General features: G+C 44.6%; 1 protein-coding gene across 5 annotated transcripts in view; it reads left to right on the forward strand.

The window, feature by feature from the left end:
• Positions 1–27,561, forward strand: part of LOC135049800 (acetylserotonin O-methyltransferase-like) — a 448,700-nt gene that overhangs the window by 156,024 nt on the left and 265,115 nt on the right. For 2 of the 5 annotated variants that reach the window (XM_063955675.1, XM_063955676.1), the window contains exon 7: positions 6,627–6,728. The exons of the other annotated variants lie outside the window; for them this stretch is intronic. In XM_063955675.1, coding sequence (XP_063811745.1) covers positions 6,627–6,728 — 102 coding nt within the window. The remainder of the gene's footprint in view (positions 1–6,626; positions 6,729–27,561) is intronic. 5 annotated transcript variants of the gene reach the window in all.

The following is a 27,561-nucleotide window of genomic DNA, read 5'->3' on the forward strand; positions in this document are numbered from 1 at the left end:
AATCCTGCACCTGGTGCACATGCCATCCTGACCCCCCCAGTACCCCACTGGGTCGTTGTGCAAATGTTTAAATACCACTGCAAAAATAATCACAATTGGCACCAAAGGCAGAATCAAGATTGGCACAAAACGTATGATACCAGTGGCCGTGTAGATCAAAAGCTTCTAACATCTTGTTCTCATTATAAATGGGTCAAATACTTCAAACACACTAATGAGTCATCACTACCCACCATGAGTGTGACCACATCAAAAATGGTCATATAATTAAACAAACATTAATAAAGTATGTGGTCACAATACAGAGCTCGTGCTCTCATTGGTGCTCCATGTTTTTGGGTTCCATCATGTGGAGTACAAGCTAGCACATGCACATCTGCTATCACTCCATGCCATGAAACTAAGGCCCACACATGTGCAGCGAAACCACTCTCCACCAAGAGAAGTTATAGTACACGTGCCATAGTCTGCGCTCCACAACATGAAATGCAGCATCTGTGATGCGTACCTGAGCAATACAAGATTTGTAAGCAATATAATGGGCCTGTGAATGCCAAAAGAAGCAAGACATTCATGGCACATAAACACATTTAAAAATTATCTAATTATATTAAACCAAAATGTGTCAGTACTATACCAAATATTACAAATGTCGTAAATAGTAGGGACCCAGAAGCGTCTAATTATATTAAACCAAAATGTGTCAGTACTATACCAAATATTACAAATGTCGTAAATAGTAGGGACCCAGAAGCGGATCACAGAGACCAGATTTGCATTTGAATATCATTGACTACAGTAACCCCGCCTATAATACGATGGTTTGAGCATGGGAAAAATTGCAGCATCATCAAAAATGATGTCATATTACCATCAATATCCCATATAGGGGGACATGGGGAAAAAGATATAAGGGGATCTGGGGGCAGCAAGAGCCGAGTGCGCTACTAGCAAATCATGCATCACAGTGGGTGCCCTGCAATTTGGCTAGCAGGGCTGGCTGAGGAAAGCATGCTGGGCAATGCTCAGGCCCCCAACTGCAAGCCCCCACTAGCTCCAGCCCTGATAAGTTCATCAGTGGCTCAGGCTGTGTGTACATGGGGCTGATTGCCCTGTTCACCCATCCCCCCTGAATCAGCCAATGAGCTTATGGTATGGCTCTACTGCTGCACCTGATCTGCCTCTCAAATCTGTAACTTTATTGCATGTTGTAGCATGAGGCCGCTGCAGCAGAGCAGGAATGGTGTCTCTTCAGCCTGGCGCCATCCTGCAATGCTGAGGAAGGATTTGACATTCGAACAGTGCTCATTTGAGCGGTGAGTGTACTCAGAGCACAATCTTCTATTAGTAAGCACTGGGAGCTCAGATAACCCTTAACTGCTTTTATGTTTTAGATTATTTGTTACTGATGGCATAGATTACTGTTATTTGTTTTTTATTTTTTGATAAACTGACAAGAGATAAGGTGTTCCAAACCAGAATGTTGCCTAGGGCCCCACAGGGTGTTAATCAGGCTCTTGGTCTAATGTATGCAAAGAAAATATTCTTCACACCATTACATCACCAGCAGCTAGTCAACACTTTTCCATATACAATAGAGTCTTTAGACCCTCTTCCTCACCCAGCACTGCCGAAATAATGGCTTACCTTTGTTCTCTGGCCAGTCATCTCAGGTTTTCCCTGTTGTAATCAGAGCTTATCTTACATCAGTGTGCTGTCTGCTACCTGTAGTACTACCTGTGCTCCAACTACGGCCCTCATTCCGAGTTGATCGCACCAAGCAACATTTTGCTGCTGGTGCGATCAACTAATCTCCGCCTATGGGGGAGTGTATTTTAGCATAGCAGGGCTGCGAACGCTTGTGCAGCCCTGCTATGCTAAAAAAAGTTTCCTGCAAAACAAGACCAGCCCTGGACATACTTACCCTGTGCGATGGATCCAGCAATGATGGACACGGCTTTGACGTCAGACATCTGCCCTCCGTTCACCTGGACTCGCTTGCATTTTCCTTACCACCCCCACGAAAACGGCTCCAAACGGAGAGTTGCCGCCTCGGAACGCCTTCCTGCAGTCAATCTTCTTGCGGTCGCTGCTGCAACCGTTTTCTTCGTAGTCAGCGCCGTTGCCCAGCGACGGCCGTGCATGCTCATTACAGCCTCCGCACGTGCGCAGTAGTGACCCGGTCGCAGCTGTGCGAATGAAAGCACGCTGCGATCGGGTCGGATTGACCCCCTCAAGTCTGCTATTCTAGCCTCCTGCATGCAGTTTTCTATACTACCTGCTAATTTCTACCATCATACCATTGACTGTTACCTGTTCTACAGCTGTGATTGCAGACACACATTTTCTAGTGCCTTACAGACTGAACCATTCTGTATTCATAGCACTCATGTGTTCTAAGTTATATATTAGTATAGCTGCACTTCCATGTAACTTTTGTAACCTAGTTCAGGTCAAACCAGCGGTGCAAGTATGCGGATACGCTCGGGTACGGAGCACCCTTAAGAATTTGGCAGCGGGTATGCAGTACCAACTGCCACACACTTTTCCATTACCACAATTATAATGTGCCACAAAGCAACAAGACCAACAGCATGACGGCTCCTCCCACTTTGTCAGGGTTACTGGGAGTGCGACAGTGGCTGGATTTTCCTGTTATAAAGGAGGCATTACTATATATTGTTACAGGTTGAGTATCTCTTATCCAAAATGCTTGGGACCAGAGGTATTTTGGATATCGGATGTTTCCGTATTTTGGAATAATTGCATACCATAATGAGATATCATTGTGATGGGACCTAAATCTAAGCACAGAATGCATTTATGTTACATATACACCTTATACACACAGCCTGAAGGTCATTTTAGCCAATATTTTTTATAACTTTGTGCATTAAACAAAGTGTGTGTACATTCACACAATTCATTTATGTTTCATATACACCTTATACACACAGCCTAAAGGTCATTTAATACAATATTTTTAATAACTTTGTGTATTAAACAAAGTTTGTGTACATTGAGCCATCAAAAAACAAAGGTTTCACTATCTTACTCTCACTCAAAAAAGTCCGTATTTTGGAATATTCCGTATTTCGGAATATTTGGATATGGGATACTCAACCTGTATTAAATTGGGGGCATTACTATATATTTCTATTATACTGGAGGTATCACTATATATTTCTATTATAATCGAGGCATTACTATATATTTTTAGCCTTGCCTCCAGATTCCCCCCCAAAAAGGGGCTGTCATGTGCAGGGTCGGACTGGCCCACAGGTGTACAAGGGAAAGCACCGGTAGGCCCCACTGCCTGAGGGCCCACTCCTTCCTCTAGGGATCAGGTTCCAGACTGTGCACTTGTATTATACATGGTAGATATGTTGCATTACACTGCACTAGACTATTGTATATTTCAAGCCTCTGTGGAGGCTGGCCACACCCTTAAGTATGGGCCCCTATAACTGCATTCAGCAAGTCCGACACTGGTCATGTGGCCTTCCTGCTAGTTTCATGTAGCCACTCCCACTTGCAGCATGGGACCATGCCCCCCACAAAACACATGACCATGCCCATTTTTCAGCAATCAGTACCACTAAGAAAATATTTCTACTTGCATCACTGGGTCAAACGCAGTATATATGGAGTGGGGTTTCCAAATGTTTGCTTTTTGTGTGATTGTTGCCAGCCCATTATGTAATTAGCATTAGAGATGTGTGGTTTGGATTTTAGGAAATCCAAGCCCCCTGAACTTCCAGTTTCCGAGTTAATTCAACCCCTGACTCGGGTTTTCCCACCAGGTTCGTATTCTAAATTGAGGCAAAATTTCATCATCCCAGTGTCAGATTCTCTCAGGTTTTGGATTTACAGGTGAAACTCAGAAAATTAGAATATCGTGCAAAAGTTCATTTATTTCAGTAAATCAACTTAAAAGGTGAAACTAATATATTATATTGACTCATTACATGCAAAGTGAGATATTTCAAGCTTTTATTTGTTATAATTTTGATGATTGTGGCTTACAGTTTCAGTTAACCCCAAATCCCAAATCTCAGAAAATTAGAATATTATATAAAATCAATAAAAAAAAAGGATTTTAAATACAAAAATGTCGGCCCTCTGAAAAGTATAATCATTCATATGTACTCAGTACTTGATTTGGGCCCTTTTGCATGAATTACTGCCTCAATGTGGCGTGGCATGGATTCTATCAGCCTGTGGCACTGCTGAGGTGTTATGGAAGACCAAGATGCTTCAATAGCATCCTTCAGCTCTTCTGCATTGTTCGGTCTCATGTCTCTCATCTTCACCTGTATATAAGGCCCTCCCACAGTGATTGGAGTGCCATGTGACTCTAGTCATGCTGCGGTGTGCTGTGCTCTGCTGTGTCCATCCACAAGTGGCTGTGATGTGTACATCAAGTGGGTGGCTGTGCTGTGTCCATGCACAAGTGGCTGTGCTGTGTTCATCAAATTGCTGTGATGTGTCCATCAAGTGGCTTGCTGTGTCCATCCACCAGTGGCTGTGCTGTGTCCTTAGTCTAATTGCTCTGTCACACAGTGGTGCTGCACTGACTCCACAGGCCATACTCCACTGCATACACATATAAACAGTGTGACTATGCAGTGTCAGTTGCAAAAAGCAGTTTTAAAAAAGTTAATAAAAAGTAAAAAATAAATAAGTAATAAATATTTGTTTTTTAAAGTTTGTGTAACCTGCGCATTTGTACACATAAAAAAACCCTTTAAATCCCTGCAGTGTGAGCTGAGATGTGAATTGAAAGAAAAATATTGTTGTAATTTTTGTAGTTTTGCGCTTTACTCCAGTGCGTTTGTTCACATAAATATGAAAGCCCTTTGAATCCTTGCAGTGTGAGCTTAACTGCAAATTGAAAACCATATATATATATATATATATATTTATATTTATATTGTTTTATTGTTTGGGTTGTTTTGAGAGCTGTACCCCAGTGCATGTGTTCACATATATATAAAAGCCTTCTGACTCCTTGCACTGTTAGCTGAGCTGTGAATTTAAAAAATAAAACAAAATATTGTCCTATGGTTTATACTGTTCTGTGCGCTGTACCCCAGTGTGTTGTTTAACGTACATATTAAAGCCCTTTAAATCTCCACCATGTGCGCTGGGCTGCAAAATAAAAAACAAAACATACATATATTGTTCTATTGAAAAGGAAAAAGGTTCTAGTGTGAGCCAATACGCCTTTAGAATAACTATGTTTAAAAGTTTTTATTCATACACAAACTGACGACATTTACAACCTAAACATTCGTCTTTGGTACAAATTACTAAAAATTCAGTAAAATGATATAACAATCTTATATAAACACATGTTTCAGTTGATGTGAGGATTTTACAATCAGGTGGTCACAATCAGAATTTTGAAGAGATATATCTCCAACCAGAAATTTGTGGTGAAGGCTTTATGAATCCGAAATCGCGAAACCCAACGCGTTTCGTCCGTTGTTGATGTCGGTTCGCATTACATGATCTTGTGGGCTAAAATATTATTTATGGGTTCCTAATGACATCTATTGATTACTGTTGAATTAACCAAACAGACGGCACAATTTATGCCTCATACTGGGTTAGTTAATTGTTGGAGCTTTAAGATGAAGTTTGTTGAGGTAAGTTCTATTTTAAAAAATACCACAAAACAAAACTATAAAATTATATATAAATTATTATGACACTGAATATAGTCACCTGTAATAAAAATAAAAATATGAGTCTTTTCCTTTTAAATTATTAAATAATAATAATATTAAGTGATACATATTAGTAAAACACTATGAATATATGTCATTCACTATAAGTTTTCACTTTCAGATAATAATAATGTTATGAGATTTTTCTATAGCATTAAATCAATCCATTACATTAAAAATCACCTATATTATCACTAATTTTGGTCTAATTGATTAATTGAAAAATTGGAGTGGTTAGCACTTAATTTAATTTATTTTTAAAACCAAAAGGTGTAATAGCGATTAATTATAATTATAATACACATTAGTGTTAGATCCCAGAATGAAGTGTTTCACGGCAAGAAGCATTTGCTGACGCACTTCCGCCGGAACCGGAAGTGCGGGGCCGTGACACGCATTTGGATGCCGTGACACGCAAGTTGACGCACTTCCGCCGGAAACGGAAGTGCGATGACACGCACGCGGCGCCGGTAATGGAACGCATAAAGCGCTCTAATCGTTTTCTTCTTCTCTAGGAAAGGTGGCAGGTTTCTTAAATAAAAATATACATAAAAACGAATGAGGTAAAATCATTGTAATGTAGGATATATAAATCTATTATTAAACTAAAGAATTGTCCTTTGAGGCTAACAGGAAGTGATGTAACAATCAGGGAGGTATAAAAGGATGCCCCACACTGCTACTCATTTGTGGTTGTGATCCTGTGAGGTTGTGCATGTCCCAGTAAGAAGTAAGTTTAAAATTTGTTTGGTCATTTTGATTATTGTGATGAAAGTCTCCTTGATCTTGCTAATCAATGAATGGAGCCTACTATGTGGATTAACCACTTAATTGTGCTATTAATATAATCCATTTTTAAATCTTAATTCTAAATCACTGATTCCTTAATTATAGGGTACAGTACTGTTCAGGATTGGGAATTTAGTAAAACCCTTTTGGTGATACTTATTGAAGCCGAGGTGGACTGTAGAGTTTCATTATCCCTGATGAGATTAGGTAAGAATTTGATTAATTAAATTAAGTGCCACATGATGTCAATATTTAAGTTCTAGTTCCGGATGGTTAATGAGTTATTTGATAGAGATGAATCACAGTAATATCAGTAGAAAGGGTCGTCTACAACTGTGCTTCTATTCAGCTCCACTATGATAGTTAATGCTTTCTATATGTATATGATATTGATTAATTAGGAATTGTCTTTCATTAATTAGTATATAATAAGCCTAATATAATGGAATCCCATACAGAATTAAAATCAATTAGAAGGATAAAGAACTGTCCAAATAAACCGACATCAGTATGGTCTCCTATATATAAGTGAGCAGAATGTATTTATTGTTTGTTAAACTCAAATTGTAAAGAATATTGTTGGTACCATCTTTGTTATAATAGTGGTTTATAAGACGGACACAACAATATTTCTTCTAAATAACATCTGTATGCTACACTTGAGTGGTAAAGAAATGTTTTGCCCTTATCCCTTTTAGGGAATATAACATCACCTAACTTCAACCTAAAATGTCATTCTCTGTTATGATGAAATCTATTTAGGTATGTACTGCTCACTGAATCATATTATATATACTTATGTTTGGTTATGGAGAATTATATATACTTTTTATTATGAACCCTTGATTAGGTGCTATCATTACAACCCCCCTATTTATATTCCTACTATTTGAATAGAGGCAATGTTAAGGGTGATAGGTCCTATGTTTGATATGTAGGTTCACATTACTTACTATAGATCTAATATATTACTAAGGAAAATTTAATATACTTGACAAATCTGTTGAATTCTGTCACAAGGTCCACACCTTTTGATTCTCTCTTCCCTCTCATTTGTCATTTGTTTTTTGGTTTATGTTGTATATATAAATATAGGTAGAATGTTTTTTTTTATTATTATAATGGTAATATTTCAGATACCAAATTAATTGAAAACATACTTGTGATTGGATATAACATTGAGAACCCTAGCCGGTCATAACCAGTGGTAATCCAATCTATTGTAAGAACTGGTATGTATGTCCATCTATATTCAATTTCAGCATAGTATTCATTATGATAATTTTATATTGATTTAGAATTATTTATTGATTAAGTGATTTATGTATTTCCCTCCGTAACTATTTAGATTGTTAACCCCTGATGAAGTCCTAACGGACGAAACGCGTTGGGTTTCGCGATTTCGGATTCATAAAGCCTTCACCACAAATTTCTGGTTGGAGATATATCTCTTCAAAATTCTGATTGTGACCACCTGATTGTAAAATCCTCACATCAACTGAAACATGTATTTATATAAGATTGTTATATCATTTTACTGAATTTTTAGTAATTTGTACCAAAGACGAATGTTTAGGTTGTAAATGTCGTCTGTTTGTGTATGAATAAAAACTTTTAAACATAGTTATTCTAAAGGCGTATTGACTCCCACTAGAACCTTTTTCCTTTTCAAATCTATTCTTTATACCTCATCTGACAGAAGGTATTTCTCAGTGGTTTGAGACTAGTGGTATAGCGCAGAAAAAAGGTTACCTTTTATATTAAAATATATTGTTCTATTATTTAAAATATTCTGTATGCTGTAACTTAGTCCGTTTGTTTATTTATGTATAAAAGCCCTTTGACTCTATGCAGTGTGAGCTGAGCTGGCATCTTAGCATTGTAGAGCTGTTATCTTAGCTGCCTTAAGCCCATTGGTAGCTTGTTTTACTTTTGGTGCAAACAAACCAAGCACTTCAGCACAAAAGTGGCAGTCCCTGTCGCTGAAGTGCTTGGTTTCTTAAACTGTGCATGTCCCTTTTAATATCATACATAAGGGTAGGTGGGAGGGTCCAAGGACAATTCCATCTTGCATCACTTTTCATTTTTGCCACTGCTGTGTGGCAATGTTTCATAGATTGTGTGTATGCACATGCCAATGTCGTCACCCCGACAGGTCCTGTAGCCGCCAATATTGCCGGGTACACACATCGTCTAGTGTGTACCCGGCATTATTCTCATTTTCCTATTCTTACTGTATTCACAGGAATGAAACTTGATATAGTCCTCTTTTTCTATAGCTCATCGACATTAAGGCTCAATGTATATTGCATTCAGATATCATCTTCTACATCCCACTGATGGTTATTTAAATTACTGTTGCCTTCCTGTAAGCTTGAATTAGCTTGGCTATTATCCTTTAACTCTTCTCATTAAAAAGTAATTTACTTCCACAGAACTGTTGCTCTCTAGGTGTCTTTTTGTTTAGCACTCATTTCTCAGTAAACTCTAGACCACTGTGTGTGAAAATACCAGATCAGCAGTTTTTTGCATATTCAAATCACTCTATCTAATGCCAACACTCATTCCACAGTCAAAATCACTTACGTACAATAGATCAGTGGTTCCCAAACACAGTCCTCAAATCATTCTAAAGGGTATTTCTCTATCGTCCTAGTGGATGCTGGGGTTCCTGAAAGGACCATGGGGAATAGCGGCTCCGCAGGAGACAGGGCACAAAAAGTAAAGCTTTTTCAGATCAGGTGGTGTGCACTGGCTCCTCCCCCTATGACCCTCCTCCAGACTCCAGTTAGATTTTTGTGCCCGGCCGAGAAGGGTGCAATCTAGGTGGCTCTCCTAAAGAGCTGCTTAGACAAAGTTTAGCTAGGTTTTTTATTTTACAGTGATTCCTGCTGGCAACAGGATCACTGCAGCGAGGGACTGAGGGGAGAAGGAGTCAACTCACCTGCGTGCAGGATGGATTGGCTTCTTGGCTACTGGACATCAAGCTCCAGAGGGACGATCACAGGTACAGCCTGGATGGTCACCGGAGCCGCGCCGCCGGCCCCCTTGCAGATGCTGAAGTCAGAAGAGGTCCAGAATCGGCGGCTGAAGACTCCTGCAGTCTTCTAAAGGTAGCGCACAGCACTGCAGCTGTGCGCCATTTTCCTCTCAGCACACTTCACACGGCAGTCACTGAGGGTGCAGGGCGCTGGGAGGGGGGCGCCCTGGGAGGCAAATGAATACCTATAAAGGCTAAAAATACCTCACATATAGCCCCTAGAGGCTATATGGAGATATTTAACCCCTGCCTGATTTTTCTAAATAGCGGGAGACGAGCCCGCCAGAAAAGGGGCGGGGCCTATCTCCTCAGCACACGGCGCCATTTCCTCTCACAGCTCCGCTGGTCAGGACGGCTCCCAAGTCTCTCCCCTGCACTGCACTACAGAAACAGGGTAAAACAGAGAGGGGGGGGGCAAATTTATGGCGATATTTTGATATAACAAAGCAGCTATAAGGGAGCACTTATTATAAGGCTATCCCTGATATATATATAGCGCTTTTGGTGTGTGCTGGCAAACTCTCCCTCTGTCTCCCCAAAGGGCTAGTGGGTCCTGTCTTCGTTAGGAGCATTCCCTGTGTGTCTGCTGTGTGTCGGTACGTGTGTGTCGACATGTATGAGGACGATATTGGTGTGGAGGCGGAGCAATTGCCAAATATGAGGATGTCACCCCCTAGGGAGTCGACACCAGAATGGATGCCTTTATTTATGGAACTACGGGATAGTGTCAACACGCTAAAGCAGTCGTTTGACGACATGAGGCGGCCGGACAATCAATTAGTGCCTGTCCAGGCGACTCAAACACCGTCAGGGGCTGTGAAACGCCCTTTGCCTCAGTCGGTCGACACAGACCCAGACGCAGGCACTGACTCCAGTGGTGACGGTGACGATTCAACCGTATTTTCCAGTAGGGCCACACGTTATATGATTTTGGCAATGAAGGAGGCGTTACATTTAGCTGATACTACAGGTACCACTAAACAGGGTATTATGTGGGGTATGAAAAAACTACCTATAGTTTTTCCTGAATCAGAAGAATTAAATGACGTGTGTAATGAAGCGTGGGTTGCCCCTGATAAAAAGCTGATAATTTCAAAGAAATTATTGGCATTATACCCTTTCCCGCCAGAGGTTAGGGAGCGCTGGGAAACACCTCCTAGGGTGGACAAGGCGCTAACACGCTTATCTAAACAAGTGGCGTTACCCTCTCCTGAGACGGCCGCACTTAAAGATCCATCAGATAGGCGGATGGAAAATATCCAAAAAAGTATATACACACATGCAGGTGTTATACTACGACCAGCTGTAGCGACTGCCTGGATGGGCAGTGCTGGGGTAGTTTGGTCAGAGTCCCTGATTGAAAATATTGATACCCTGGACAGGGACAATATTTTACTGTCGTTAGAACAAATAAAGGATGCATTTCTTTATATGCGTGATGCACAGAGGGATATCTGCACACTGGCATCACGGGTAAGTGCTATGTCCATTTCGGCCAGAAGAGCTTTATGGACGCGACAGTGGACAGGCGATGCGGATTCAAAACGGCATATGGAAGTTTTGCCGTATAAAGGGGAGGAGTTATTTGGAGTCGGTCTATCAGATTTGGTGGCCACGGCTACAGCCGGGAAATCCACCTTTCTACCTCAAGTCACTCCCCAACAGAAAAAGGCACCGACTTTTCAACCGCAGCCCTTTCGTTCCTTTAAAAATAAGAGAGCAAAGGGCTATTCATATCTGCCACGAGGCAGAGGTCGAGGGAAGAGACAGCAACACGCAGCTCCTTCCCAGGAACAGAAGCCCTCCCCGGCTTCTACAAAAGCCTCAGCATGACGCTGGGGCTTCTCAAGCGGACTCGGGGACGGTGGGCGGTCGTCTCAAAAATTACAGCGCGCAGTGGGCTCACTCGCAGGTAGATCCCTGGATCCTGCAGATAATATCTCAAGGGTACAGGTTGGAATTAGAGACAGATCCACCTCGCCGTTTCCTGAAGTCTGCTTTACCAACGTCCCCCTCCGAAAGGGAGACGGTTTTGGAAGCCATTCACAAGCTGTACTCTCAGCAGGTGATAGTCAAGGTACCTCTTCTACAACAAGGGAAGGGGTATTATTCCACTCTTTTTGTGGTACCGAAGCCGGATGGCTCGGTAAGGCCTATTCTAAATCTGAAGTCCTTGAACCTGTACATAACGAAGTTCAAGTTCAAGATGGAGTCACTCAGAGCAGTGATAGCGAACCTGGAAGAGGGGGACTTTATGGTATCCTTGGACATCAAGGATGCGTATCTCCACGTTCCAATTTACCCCTCACACCAGGGGTACCTCAGGTTCGTTGTACAAAACTGTCACTATCAGTTTCAGACGCTGCCGTTCGGATTGTCCACGGCACCTCGGATCTTTACAAAGGTAATGGCCGAGATGATGATTCTTCTTCGAAGAAAAGGCATATTAATTATCCCATACTTGGACGATCTCCTAATAAGGGCGAGGTCCAGAGAACAGCTAGAGATGGGATTAGCACTGTCTCAAGAAGTGCTAAAACAGCACGGGTGGATTCTGAATATTCCAAAATCCCAGTTAATGCCGACAACTCGTCTGCTGTTCCTAGGGATGATTCTGGACACGGTTCAGAAAAAGGTTTTTCTCCCGGAGGAAAAAGCCAAGGAGTTATCCGACCTTGTCAGGAACCTCCTAAAACCAGGAAAGGTGTCTGTACATCAATGCACAAGAGTCCTGGGAAAAATGGTGGCTTCTTACGAAGCAATTCCATTCGGCAGATTCCACGCAAGAATTTTCCAAAGGGATCTGTTGGACAAATGGTCAGGGTCGCATCTTCAGATGCACCTACGGATAACCCTGTCTCCAAGGACAAGGGTGTCTCTTCTGTGGTGGTTGCAGAGTCCTCATCTATTGGAGGGCCGCAGATTCGGCATACAGGATTGGATCCTGGTGACCACGGACGCCAGCCTGAGAGGCTGGGGAACAGTCACACAAGGAAGAAACTTCCAGGGAGTATGGACGAGCCTGGAAACGTCTCTTCACATAAACATTCTGGAACTAAGAGCAATATACAATGCTCTAAGCCAGGCAGAACCTCTGCTTCAGGGAAAACCGGTGTTGATCCAGTCGGACAACATCACGGCAGTCGCCCATGTGAACAGACAGGGCGGCACAAGAAGCAGGAGTGCAATGGCAGAAGCTGCAAGGATTCTTCGCTGGGCAGAGAATCATGTGATAGCACTGTCAGCAGTGTTCATCCCGGGAGTGGACAACTGGGAAGCAGACTTCCTCAGCAGACACGATCTTCACCCGGGAGAGTGGGGACTTCATCCAGAAGTCTTCCACATGCTGGTAACCCGTTGGGAAAGACCAATGGTGGACATGATGGCGTCTCGCCTCAACAAAAAACTGGACAGGTATTGCGCCAGGTCAAGAGATCCGCAGGCAATAGCTGTGGACGCGCTGGTAACGCCTTGGGTGTACCAGTCGGTGTATGTGTTTCCTCCTCTGCCTCTCATACCAAAAGTATTGAGAATTATACGGCAAAGAGGCGTAAGAACGATACTAGTGGTTCCGGATTGGCCAAGAAGGACTTGGTACCCGGAACTTCAAGAGATGATCACGGAAGATCCGTGGCCTCTACCTCTAAGGAGGGACTTGCTTCAGCAGGGTCCCTGTCTGTTTCAAGACTTACCGCGGCTGCGTTTGACGGCATGGCGGTTGAACGCCGGATCCTAAAGGAAAAAGGCATGCCGGAAGAAGTCATTCCTACTTTGATTAAAGCAAGGAAGGAAGTAACCGTGCAACATTATCACCGAATTTGGCGAAAATATGTTGCGTGGTGCGAAGATCGGAGTGCTCCGACGGAGGAATTTCAACTGGGTCGATTCCTACATTTCCTGCAATCAGGATTGTCTATGGGTCTCAAATTGGGATCTATTAAGGTTCAAATTTCGGCCCTGTCGATTTTCTTTCAAAAAAAAAAAAAAATTGGCTTCAGTCCCTGAAGTCCAGACCTTTGTTACGGGAGTGCTGCATATACAGCCTCCTGTGGTGCCTCCAGTGGCACCGTGGGATCTCAATGTGGTTTTGGACTTTCTAAAATCTCATTGGTTTGAACCACTAAATAAGGTGGATTTGAAATATCTCACTTGGAAAGTGACCATGCTTCTAGCCCTGGCTTCTGCCAGGAGAGTATCAGAATTGGCAGCTTTATCTTACAAAAGCCCATATCTGATTTTCCATTCGGACAGGGCAGAACTGCGGACTCGTCCGCATTTTCTCCCTAAGGTGGTGTCAGCATTTCATCTGAACCAGCCTATTGTAGTGCCTGCGGCTACAAGTGACTTGGAGGACTCCAAGTTACTGGACGTTGTCAGAGCATTAAAAATATATATTGCAAGGACAGCTGGAGTCAGAAAATCTGACTCGTTGTTTATATTGTATGCACCCAACAAGATGGGTGCTCCTGCGTCTAAGCAGACGATTGCTCGTTGGATCTGTAGCACAATCCAACTTACACATTCTGTGGCAGGCCTGCCACAGCCTAAATCTGTAAAGGCCCACTCCACAAGGAAGGTGGGCTCATCTTGGGCGGCTGCCCGAGGGGTCTCGGCATTACAACTTTGCCGAGCAGCTACGTGGTCAGGGGTGAACACGTTTGTAAAATTTTACAAATTTGATACTCTGGCTAAGGAGGACCTGGAGTTCTCTCATTCGGTGCTGCAGAGTCATCCGCACTCTCCCGCCCGTTTGGGAGCTTTGGTATAATCCCCATGGTCCTTTCAGGAACCCCAGCATCCACTAGGACGATAGAGAAAATAAGATTTTACTTACCGATAAATCTATTTCTCGGAGTCCGTAGTGGATGCTGGGCGCCCATCCCAAGTGCGGATTATCTGCATAAATTGTACATAGTTATTGTTAACTAATTCGGGTTATTGTTGAAGGAAGCCATCTTTCAGAGGCTCCGCTGTTATCATACTGTTAACTGGGTTTAGATCACAGGTTGTACGGTGTGATTGGTGTGGCTGGTATGAGTCTTACCCGGGATTCAAAATCCTCCCTTATTGTGTACGCTCGTCCGGGCACAGTACCTAACTGGAGTCTGGAGGAGGGTCATAGGGGGAGGAGCCAGTGCACACCACCTGATCTGAAAAAGCTTTACTTTTTGTGCCCTGTCTCCTGCGGAGCCGCTATTCCCCATGGTCCTTTCAGGAACCCCAGCATCCACTACGGACTCCGAGAAATAGATTTATCGGTAAGTAAAATCTTATTATTTACTAAATTACGGGTTTTACAGAAGTAGAGATATTGCCCATAGCAACCACTCAGATTCTAAGTATAATCTTCTAGATGGTGCTTGATAAATGATTAATAAAATCTGATTTGTTGCTATGGGCAACATCTCCACTTCACATCTCCACTTCTGCACTTTAGTAAATATAACCCTAATAGTCCAGATTATAGTTCATATAGTTCCAGGTCATAGTTGACAACATATTATTCAATCGGAATGAATGAGGTGTTAATTAATTCACCTGTGCTTAAGCACAAATACTAAATACTAAAACATGTCCACTAAAACCTGGAGAGTTAGGATGCTAGTTTAGTAACCACTGATTTAGATCTAACTTTTTACTCAGTCTGCTGCCTGAGATAAACAACTGAAGCTCTTGAGCATGTCTGCATCCATCATCTCTAAGGGTTCACTACGATATGCCGGCGGTCGGGCTCCCGGCGACCAGCATACCGGCGCCGGGAGCCCGACCGCCGGCTTACCAACAGAGTGGCGAGCGCAAATGAGACCCTTGCGGGCTTGCTGCGCTCGCCACGCTACGGGCACGGTGGCGCACTATGCGTGCCACACTATTTTATTCTCCCTCCAGGGGGGTCGTGGACCCCCACGAGGGAGAATAAGTGTCGGTATGCCGGCTGTTGGGATCCCGGCGCCGGTATACTGTGCGCCGGGATCCCGTCAGTCGGCATACTGAAGACCACCCATCTCTAATCCCACTGCAGCACTTTGTTTGCTGGTTGGAAAAGCAAGAGGTCAATCAGGATCAAATAATGCAATTTCTTCCATTTGTTGCATAGTGTTAAGTTTGCTGAAAATATCTGCCTCAACCTTCATCTCAGCTTCGGGTTCCTGCATTGCTTAAGCATTAAAGGGATTCTAAGGCCTTTATAGATTTCCTCAGGGCATAAAACAGATCAAGCTGTTGTCAGGAAATTTTTCCTCCCAAGATGGCAATATTGGCTAACATAATTTATTTTCTTTCCAGTGAAACCCATGGGCTTCCCTTCTCCAGGTTCATAACAGTCCACTTTTGTACAATTGTACTTTTATTTTTTTGCAATATAAGTTTATTGATTTTAAACAAATATATAACCATCAATAGGCATCAAATGGGGGAATTAAATTGTTGTTCATCCCATCTGCCGTTAGATGCTGCCCAATGGAGCAATTCAGTTGTTCCGTTGGGTTCTCATGCAGCCGGGGGTGGACACATTTAAGCTCAGAAACTCCTGATGTGTGAGTAGAAATATGTGAAAACATCATGGTTTGCACACTCAAACAGCAGTTTGAGAACCTAACCAGGACTTTAGATGGGTTTAGTTGCTTAGAATGGCTAAACTTGGTACTAATGTGCACGTTCAGGCATGCCCAATGGGGGAAACAATTGAATACCTCTTTTGGGTGGCCATTAAGTTTGGGCTCCAACAAAACAATTAAATCGTCCCCCAAGAGTCCAGTAATAGTAGTGTAAACATGAAGATTCAACACAGGGCAGAACAAAAAGCATTAACCATGGACAAAGACAAGACAAGACAAAAAAGAAGGAGGAGACCAAGGTCAGAAAATAAAGGGAGTACCATGCCAAGTATTGGAGGAGCTCAAAGAATCGCTGCATTATGAGACAGACACGATTTAAACGCCAGCAATGAGCACAATGTTGAACAAAATTCTAACCACAGAGATGGAGGTACTCCATCGTCATATATAAATCTATCCTTATAATCATTCTTTCAATGAACAGAAGTTACCACCTTTCAAGCTCTATTAAAGAATTTGAGCAAGGAATTTTTATATATTTCCAAAGGTCCAGGATACAAATTTACAATCCAAAAGGAAGTGTCATTTGGGACTGCGCAACCCAGGATTGATGCAGATAAGGATACTGTATAGCCTTCTCCCAGACAGAGTGCAAGGCTATGCATTCCCACGGAATATGGACTGGAGAACCCACTGCAGACTTGCAGAACCAACATCTATTAGAAATGCCAAGAAACATTTTCGCTAAATTTAGGCACAACTATACCAATGTGAAAGTACCTTATATTGAGTTTCAATGACTGAACAACTGATAGAACTAGCAAAGAAATAAGTAAAGAATGTATGCCAGTCTAGAGTGTAGAGAAACCTGCAGGTCTTTTTTCCAGTCACAAATACATTTAATGGGCTTAGAATAAGCATGTTCAATCAATAACTTACTCAAGTAGAGAGCAAATTTGATGGATGTGATTGTGCCAGGCTCATGTCCTCAAAGGGAGTCAATGGTCTCCTGCATGCCAAATGCAGTCCCCAGATTTGAACCAAGTGTATCAGTTCTAAATAATGTAAAATCTCAGCATCTTAAGGAGTCAAAGGAACACACTCCCTCAGAGTCCACCAGCTGGCCAACTCAGAGAACACCCTGTTGTGCCCAGCACATGAGGCACTCAGTGGGAAGTCAGGGTTGCCAAAAAGTGTGGTCAAATGTGAGAAAAGAGAGGAATTTCAAGAGTGCCTCTAAAATTGATTCCACTTAGCTAAGGTAGGACCTATTGTGGGGTGAGGTAAAATGAGCCCCTTGGATCTCAATGGGAACATCGAGAGAGCAGAGAGGGCAGTTGACCCTCCAACTGAACCCACTATTAAGCACACACAGACCTTGTTCAGTCTTTAATATTGGCAAGCATGACCGCATCATAATATGTAGAAAAATGTGGCAGTTGACGTCCCCCATATGTTTACATTGGAAGCTCCAATCCCGGGGATTGCGGGATCAGGCGGCCCTTTAATGCCGGGCAGCGTTGAGCGTCCAGGACGCTCAATGCTGCCCGGCTCCCTCCTCCTGGCTCCCCCAGCGCAGTGTGACCTCTGACTGTGAGGTCACACTGTGCAGTCACCTGCCGCTGGTACGGCAGAGCGACTGGACGGACACACAAGCAGAAAGCCAATCCCGGGAATCCCGGGAGTGACCATTTTTCAATCCCGATACCCGGGATTGAAAAAATGGCCCGGGATTGGCCTCCCTGATTGGCAGGTAAATGGCCGCAGTGCATAGAGGTACCGAAACCTGTTCTCGGAGATCAGGCATGGACTGCAGCAGATTGCTTTAGGTCAGCATGTGATAGCATGCTAAGGCATAGGGTGGCAGGCTATGCTGAGACTTGTAATTCTACAGCTGGTCCACCTCTGCCTTCTTTGTCAGTGCTGGCAATGTGTGAAAGTGACTTGTGATTAAACATAACTTTCAGCAATATATGCGCACATAACCCTGGTGTCCCCATATCTCCCCACTAACACTAGTTTGGGAGTAGTGAGTACTTCTCATCATGTGGCATTCAGAAAATTATCCCTTAACAGGGCCTGGCCATAACTTTAAATGGATTTCTCTATTATATATTTTTTGCTATTAAAACGTGGTAGGGGGAAAACATAGGGAAGGGAGAAGGGAGAATATGATACGGGGTGGGGGGTGTCAGTTCCTTACTTTGCCTGGGGTGTTCAGATTCCTAGATACACCCCTGACCAGGTTCTGTCCTCAACAGAGTGTAGGGAAACCCACATCATGAAGGCATTGATCCACTTGTGCCTGAAAAGAAGCTCATGGGATTTGGGATCTCATAAATTATACAGTTTAGTATAATAGGAATGAAAAGCAGCTGCAATATCTTGAGTAAGTGTGCAGTCTGTGCTAGTAGAAACCCTAACCCTCTGAATAAAAAGTGTGGCTCTTTGCACCCAAAGGGCCCTAGCCAATTTCTTTTCCGGTATGTTACCCAACTTCAGCACAGTTCTAGTTGCAGGTAGTGTGGAAAGGATATGAGTGGAGGGGTAGGTTTTGTGCGTTGTTTCAAGTACCGTAAGTTTTTGGCCTTCTTTCTCCTTCTTCAACTTTATATCCAATTGAATCAACTTCTCTCTAAGTACGCATTTATGGGTTTCCCATTACATGACCCTTGAGAACTCAGGTGTGTTAGCACTAGCAAAATATTCAGTAATTATTTTCTCCAGCTGAAATGTGCAACAGGGGTTAGCAAGGATTTATTCATTAAGACACCAAACACTTTATTTTGTATGGAGTCAAGAGGTCAACAAAGTTAGGGTTATAGGAGCAGGCTCCAACTAAGTGGTGAGACCAATGGCAGTGTGTCGATGTACAGTAAGTGACTAAACCTAAGTGGCAAAAATAATCTATTCTAGTATAAATGTTGTGGGGACAAGAGCAGAATGTATAATTCCTATTTACTAGATTTTAGAGCCTCCAAGAGTTGACAAGCTGGTGGACAAGTAGCATATGTCTTACCTGATAGTGCAACCTAGTGGAGCATCTAGCAGAGGCACCTGAAGCACCAATATCAGTGTGGATGATCCAACTGAAATCACCTCCAACAATACCATCTACCAAAGGATCCATCTGATCCTAGAATTCTAGCTAGAAAAGACGTTTGATTCTGGTTGGGAGTATATAGCTTAACTAGGTGATTCATCGCGCCCTACGGGCGCTCTTCACACCGTCGTGAGGGGCTATGCCCCCTTAACCCTTGCACGCTCTTGTGGCGTGCAATAGTTGTATTATATAGAGTATTACCTCCAATCATAATTGAGTGAGTGGTTAAATATTGCACGGACAAAGGGCGTGCGATGGTTAAGGGGTCGTAGCCCCTTGCAACGGAGTGAACAGTGCACGCAGGGCCTGATGAATCACCTACTAGGTGCTGTGGTTGGGGGAGTGGTGGGTTTGCGGGAGACGCGGATGGGGGAGGGTGGCCGGGGGTGGGGGAGTGGTGGTTGTGGGGGTGGTGCGGGTAGGGGAGGGGCTGGTGTGGAGGTGGGGGAGGGGCGAATGCCACCGGTGGGGTCCGGAGCCAACACGGGTGCGGGGGTGCCGCGGGTGGGGTGGGTGCAGGGGTGCTGCGGGTGGGGAAGGGGGTCTGGAGCCACTGTGGGTGGTGGAGGGGGTGTGTATGCGGGTGCCGCAGATGGGGCCTGGAGGTACTGCAAGTGGGGGAAGTGCGGGTGATGGGTCTCCTCCTGGAAGCAGCTAGGCTGCTGTCCTCCCTTTGGCAGTGGCTCTCCCAGAGATTCACACAGCATCCAATTACTATTGTTAGTGCCGGTGTCCAAACGCACCGCATTACAGGGAAGATAATGCACTCAATAAACTACAGCTCCCAACAGACCTTAGCGCCTGAATGCTTCGGCGCTAAGGGTTTTGCTGGGAGCTGTAGTTTATTTAGTGCGTATACTTCCCTGTAATGCGGCGCCATGGGACACCGGCGCTAACAATAGTGACTGGCTGGCAGAACTGACTGACTCGCTGAATCAATGTAAAAGTTGAGAGTACTGTACAGTGTCAGCGTCCAGACCTTACCCTCCAAAATATCACCCACTCTATCCGTTACATTAGCCATCTCGGGGCTTCCAGGCTGGATGGCCAGGTGCTGTGTTGCGGAGTCAGGGCCTCTGGGGATCTGTGCGCGGCTGTGGCGGGGAGGCACTTTTGTGACATCACACGCAGAGGAGGCTCCGGGGCTCAGAGAGTATGCGGCGTTGGGAGGGTTATGAAAGCCTTCCACTGTGGCGCTTTCATACACATCTATGCCGGTGGCCGCAGCAGCTTGTGTTCCACATGCGCCGCAGCTAGGGAGTGGGGATTGTTGATGCCAGAGGGGGTAGGCGGACTGGCAGCAGCACATAGGGGGTCATTCTGACCTGATCGTAGCTGTGCTAAATTTAGCACAGCTACGATCACTTACACTGGCATGCAGGGGGACGCCCAGCACAGGGCAAGTCCGCCCCACATGTCAGGCCGGCCCCCCCCAAACAAGTACAAAAGCATTGCATAGCGGCGATGCTTTTGTACTTGAAGAGTAACTCCCAGCCAGCGCAGCTACTCGTCACTGGTCGGGTTGCAGCGGCTGCGTGTGATGTCACACAGCCGCTGCGGCCCTCCCACCTCATGGTCCAGCCACGCCTGCGTTGGCCGGACCGCGGTCACAAAACGGGGAACAGACGGCGCTGTGCCGCCCCCTCCTGCCTCTGCCTGTCAATCAGGCAGAGGTGATCGCTAGGCAATGACAGCTGCCGTCGCATGTGCAGTTCTGACCTGATCACTGCACTGTGATGAACTGCAGCGAGTGATCATGTCAGAATAACCCCCATAAGACACTGCAGTAAAAGGATTTCCCCCCCCATATCTACAGTGCTGAGAAATGCTGCAGATGCAGTGGCATACCCTCCAGCTGTACCTTTTTGGCTCTCCAAACTGCCATTGAAAGTATAGGAAAAGGGGCGTGGCTATGGCTCTGTACCCGTGGCCACGCCCCCTTTTTTGAATTTGTAGCGATTTTTATGTGTAAATTGTTGGAGGGTATGTTGCTGCAGATGCAGTGGGCCTAGTTTGGGGTGTGGAGCTGGAGCTGCAGCTCCATCAGCCCCACTGTTAATCCTGCTCTGAGAACACACAGCAGCCATAGAACAGAGCCTCCCATTGGATGTAACCTGTGTGGGCGGGTGTTTCTCACCCAATCAGCTGTGGACTGGGTGTGATAGATCTGCTGCTAACCCAATGAGAGCTCAAAGCCACGCCCAGCATTAGCCACACAGTCACAGAGTGACAGATCTGGGCAATTATATAGGAGATGAAAGAATATGATTAACCGAATAAGGAGTATTTAACAATAAGTGCCAAGGAAATCTGCACAAAATCCTGAAATGGAAATTGTTTAGAAAATAATATAGTAACCCCTAGTAATTTAGCACTGCTGTACAAAGTGGTGGGGTAATTTTGGGGTAAGCACTGAGACAGCCCCTTGTTTTAAAATGGGTTTACTGGATAAAAACTTAAAAACTACTTCTGTCTTAGCCGTAAAAAAAAATAATGGGAAGGGCTCTGGAATTTTTTTGGGGGGATATTTAACCTTTGGCCATTAAGAGAGGCTATCTTAATACAGTAGTCTTAACACGTTCACTGACTACCATCAAAAATAGCAAAGGACATCAGGCATGTATAATGGCAGGTATTTAGGGGAAGGGAAACAACAAGAGGTGGGGGGGGGGGGGGGGAGAAAGGGAAACATAATACATTGACCATAATAAAGTACATGCAAAAAAGAGAAGTCATACAGATAAGCATCAGAACAAAAGTAAACAACGCACCTTGGGAGCTTGGGCATCTGAAGCATGACTGAGATCAAGGGAAATCCCTTGGCATTGTTAAGGTCACTGGCGGTTGATGACAGGGACAGCCTTTAAAGTGAAAATTAAGTAAAACATTGAAGGTATAATGAGAAAATTGGAGTTACAATATATCCAGCAAGAGAGGGGTATCCATCCCGCAAATACATAATAAGCATTAGGTGCCAATAGGTATAAAACTTATATTGCTAGTTAATATAAACACATTTACAAGAGCAATAGAAAGAAAAAACAAAGTTTCTGAAAATAGCATTGCTAAACATATTGTATTCACTGGAGACATTAGGGGTGATTCCAAGTTGATCGTAGCCCAGCAAAATTTTGCAGGGCTACGATCATGACCATAGACATGCGGGGGGACGCCCAGCACAGGGCTATCCCACCCCGCATGTCAGTGCCGCCCCCCCCCCCCCCCCCCCCCCCCGCAGAAGTGCAAAAGCATCGCACAACGATGATGCTTTTGCACTTTAGGAGTAGCTTCCGGCCAGCGCAGCTTTAACGTGCTGGCTGGGAGCTTCTCGTCGCTCCCCGGCATGCAGCGGCTGCATGTGACGTCATGCAGCCGCTGCGTCCCGTCCCCCGCATGGTCCGGCCACGCCTGCGTTGACTGGACCGTGCCCACAGAATGGTGGCCAAACGTCGCCTTTCCGCCACCCCCACCCAGCGACCGCCTCTGCCTGTCAATCGAGAACGGTTGCCAAACGCCGCCTTTCCGCAACCCCCACCCAGTGACCGCCTCTGCCTGTCAATCAGGCAGAGGCGATCGTAGCACAGCGCCGGCTTTCGGCCATCTGGCATGCACCAGCGCACTGCGGCGCCGGCACATGCTCAGTTCTGACCCGATCGCACCGCTGCAATAAACTGCAGCGTGTGATCGGGTCAGAATGATCCCCATTGGACAGTGACATACTTATTCTCCTTGGTTTGAGAAAAGGAGGGAGTGACCGGATGCACCCTTGCTGTCTGTGTAAGGTGATCACAAACTGGGTTTGGGGTCTCACTGGACCTTGGCCAATAATGGATTCCCCCTTACCATCAGTAACCACCAGTTAATGACTTCATTTATTTCACAGTAGGCAGGTATGTCACTGCCACCGCCAGGCTCCTACCACATGGCACCTAGAACTACTCTACTCAGGCTCCTACCATAGGCACCTGTGCCGCTTTATGCTGTGTATGCATAGACACGCTGCTGCCACACCTCCTGGTTGGTGTCGGCTCGTTCCCCCACTGACCATTGACCAGGCCCCTGCATCAGTAGATGGCAGAGGGTGAAGCTTGGAGATGCTGGGCTCACTTCAGGACAGGCAAAGAATTGGACTGTATTTGTCGCATTCCTAAGTAGTCACAATATGAAGGCAATGGTCTTGAGGCAAGATGTTTATTTGCTCAAATAGCCTTAGAAAAGACTCTTCCCCTTTTTCAAGGGGGATCACAAACAAGATGTTTACAGCAGTTCAACATTTCAAGATGTCACAGAAAATGTACACAGAATATGTACCCTCTGAGGCTAGCAGGACTCATTTTTATCTCAGTCCAACTCACAATACCACGGGGGGGGGGGGGGGGGGGTACGTAGTTCCGCCCTGTTGTGTTTTTACAATCAAGTTGAGTGCATGTGCCGTGCATGCCCAAGGCATGATGACCTTTAACATTGTCTTCTATGGACAGTGGGGAGTGGTCACTCCTTTGTGCCTTGTCCCACCTGCTATGTTAGTCACAGCCCAGGTGCCAGGTTGTCTGGGGTTGGGGAAGATTCCCTTCAAAAATACTTCCAGGAAACTTCTAAAGGACCAAGCCTCTACCTCTATCCTGAATCCAAGCTCCAGAGATTGCAGACTTATTCCCTAAGCAGAGTCTCCTGCCCACCAAGTGGAATTCCCTTGGGGCTCCTTAAAAACACTTAGCTGGCTTAGCTCTGACTTCCCATGCGATTTTCATGTGGAAGGCTATAACAGAAGGCATTCCATTTGCCCGGACGTGGCTGGGGGTCCCAGCTCTTGATTCCCCCTAGACCATTAGGGATAACAGTAAGTGCACTTACTCTTTTTAAATATCTTAACATACTGTACACGTAATTTAAAACACCTTTATACATGTTTTGTGCCAGGCATTTATGCAGTGCAGCACTGCAGCTTGGGATCTGCTTGCCCCGGCTCAGTGCTGATCATTACATATCAGTCTTTTCTTCACTGTGCACTGCACTGAATGCTGGGCTCTCCTAGCCATACAGTCTGGGACTGATAGAACTCCCTGCCTACCACACTGTGGGGTCCAGGGAACTGGCTCTCAAATGTCCCCCAGCTTGAATCCTTGCAACTCGGCTTCCCTGTAATGCTAAGGCATAAGGAGTGAAGCTCCCGAACGTCCGCAATCAGCAAACACTCCATTGTTCCCTGGAACTGCGCACCAGTGGTTAACTAGTGCTGCACAGGGAGCCCAGGGATTGAATACTCTATCTCGCTGCAGCCTCCAAGGGTAATCCAAGGCTGCGTTGCATCACAATGTCCAGCATCACTGCACCAGGCGCTGACTTGCCTAGTCTCTCTGTGTGCAGCATAGTCCCGGCTGCAGCGGCATATAGTGCACTGCACCCCCTCCACCGGGTATTGCACAAGGGTTTAATATACAGCATTAATGTGGTCACCGGATGGGCCCAGAGCCATGGCACATCAAACAGCCCCAAACACATTTTTATCACTTTCCACCTAGTACAGTTAATACATTTACACAGGGAGCCTAGAGCAGATCCCATTTGACACATGGTTCCTAGCGTTAATTGGTCAGTTCAAATATAGCACCTAGCACTGATGGGTCCCTTTAAAGATGGCACTGCAGCACAGGATTTAGCCCCTTCAGTGCTGTGGCCGCCGTCAGCCACATGGGTTAGGGCTTTCCAGCCACAGAGGGTACAGAAAATACTTGAGGGAAAACTTCCGCAGAGGGCTCTTTGAAAGAAATATATGGCAGCTATGAGGCTTAGAATTCATAAGACCTGTATATGCACATCATGGCAGAGCTGAGGCTGATGCAAGATATTGGCATCTGGTAGGCTTTGGGCTACAACCCACAAGTTGCCTCACGGGAAAAGAGTTCAGGAAGGACAGAGCCAAGTAGGGTGCCTATCCAATCTGGGATGTCTATTTAAGGGATGCCCAGCTCCAAACAAAAGGATAGAAGAACAGAAGGTTCCTTGAGAGTAGACAGTTTGCTGTTTTGAGAGATTTGTAGGCTAAACAGAAATCCCCAACAATACTTGAGAAGCCAGCTGAGTACCAAGGTGTATCATGATTGAAGCTATTTTGGAGAAGACAGTATCCTGAATCCTGCGCTCCAACTGTTAAAAATCCTGTTTAGCTGGCATGGACCTCTGGAGCTGAAGGATCTTTTAAATGCATCCAACTTCCTAGATGGCATCCTGGCTCAGGTGCGGTTTATCCATCTGGGAGCCTGAAGGTCGCAGGAACTGTTGAATATCAGTGTGGGCTGGAGTATTAATGGGCCTGGCAGAGTCTTTACTCTAGAAGTTATTCCTGTCCTTCTTCATGAGGCAAGCAGAGGAAATAGTTGAGAAAACAGCAATGCAGGCACCAACAATGTAAAACAGGAATACTGCAGTCAGGGCTGATGTTTTTCCTTTCCCCCTACATAATGGCTGGGTAGGCATCATAAAAAGAAACAGAACAGTACAACACACAGTCACAGAGGCATCACGAGATTACAAATGTCCATAACATAGAAACTGGGACTTGCAAATGGAGTTGTCCACAACTGACGCAAGCAGTGTTAGTACAAAACAGGGGAGGGTCTTCTGTGTATGATAAACTGAAAAAGGCAATCACTATAAGTAACTTTAGACTGGTAAAGTAGATGTGAACCAAGTAAATAGTGCTGGAGCTCTTAATGGTGGCAGATGGTATAGGCTGTAGAGTAACACAGACATTGTGAAGAATATTTGTGTAGCACAATTTAACTGTCAGCCACAGTGAAACCAGCTGTGAAATGTTAATGGCAGATATGAGGTTGCAAGCAAAGTAGGATGAGACTACAAACAACAGATCCTCAGATTCAAACTCTAGAGTCCCTATATTTTGGCCCCAATATAATGTATAGTCTGTACTCACAGTCTCCAGCCACAATTGCAGGATGCCCTGTCAACCCTTGTCCAAGATAAAGATGGACTCATGATTTCGGCCCACTGATCAGTACTCTGAACATAGTGCCAGTAGCAATAATAGTAGCCAGAGTACAACACCAAGGAGCCTCCATAATGCAGGCTATAGCAGCGGCAAGCAACAGGGGAGCCATAATCACAGCAGTGCTGATCACAACTTCTGCCCACTGCTAATCCAGCACATAGCTCCAAGCAACCAGCAGGCCCTAGTCCGGAAGCTCCTTATAGATAGTTGCCCTTCACAAGAAAACAGGTCCCAGGTCAGCAGGGAGCCAGCGAGAAATAATATAGGGGATCCGAGTGCAGGATTGTACAGCAGGAGGTGGCGAAAGCTCCAGGTGTAGCAGAAGCTTATAGAAGATGCAGTTGCTCCATTCTACCACAAGGACACGCCCCCCTGTAATTTTTTTTGTAGGCCTTCAAAATAATCTTTATTAAACCCAAACATGTTTTTATAGTTTCTACCAGGATACTTCTTTTTTTGGCACGTTTAGGGTACAGTGAATCAATTTGCAGTGCAATTTTAATCTTTGCCTTCAGAATTGCTGTAGAACAAATAGACTCTGACAGCAACATTTGTCAAGGCCTTTCTCATTTTGCAAAGGCCTTGGATCTTATGGAATTTGTGTGTTTTCTTTTGTCTCGAGAAGATTAGGAAAGGAGATTAAAAAATAATCAATACCTTTGTTGTGTCCAACAGTCACATCTGCTCAGATCTTGTCTTATGCATCTGGGAATGTTTGCAAGCATGATGATTATGGGAGAGATTCTGTCAAATACTACCACCCACTCTCACTCCTCTGCTTGTAATTCCAGCACCACTATTCCAGTTACCCCTTTACCATTCTACTGGCCCCGTTATTTTCTCTGCTTCCCTGGTTTCTTGTGCAGCCTGTAATTTAATTTATGTGACTATTAACCCTATTAGTATTAGTATTTGGACCAGGGGTCTTAAGCGGTTTTGCAAATTTTAGCACCGTTTCAGTTTCCACCACAGTAAATGGGTCCAATAAGGAAGAAATTTGTTGCATGGTCAACTGTGGTAAGGATAAACCCTCACGTAATGTTGCTTACTATTAGATACAATAGCATTCAGTACAATAGCAAATTTGCTACTACTTCGATCATAACATTTGCAAATATTTCACAAGGGAAATCATGGATCTCTCATAATTGTTTCTACTCACACTGGAGTCTAAACTAGGACTCCATATTTAAAACTTATTTTAACCACCAAGAACAGAAGAATTGAGACAGCGCTATTCACTTTGTAAAAAATATATTTTTAGTTTACTTTTCTTTTTCAATAAAAATAATAAAGACAATAAAGACTATAACATATAATTATACATTTATACA

The sequence above is a fragment of the Pseudophryne corroboree genome, chromosome 2 (assembly GCF_028390025.1).
Source record: "Pseudophryne corroboree isolate aPseCor3 chromosome 2, aPseCor3.hap2, whole genome shotgun sequence".
Classification (NCBI taxonomy): Eukaryota; Metazoa; Chordata; class Amphibia; order Anura; family Myobatrachidae; genus Pseudophryne; species Pseudophryne corroboree.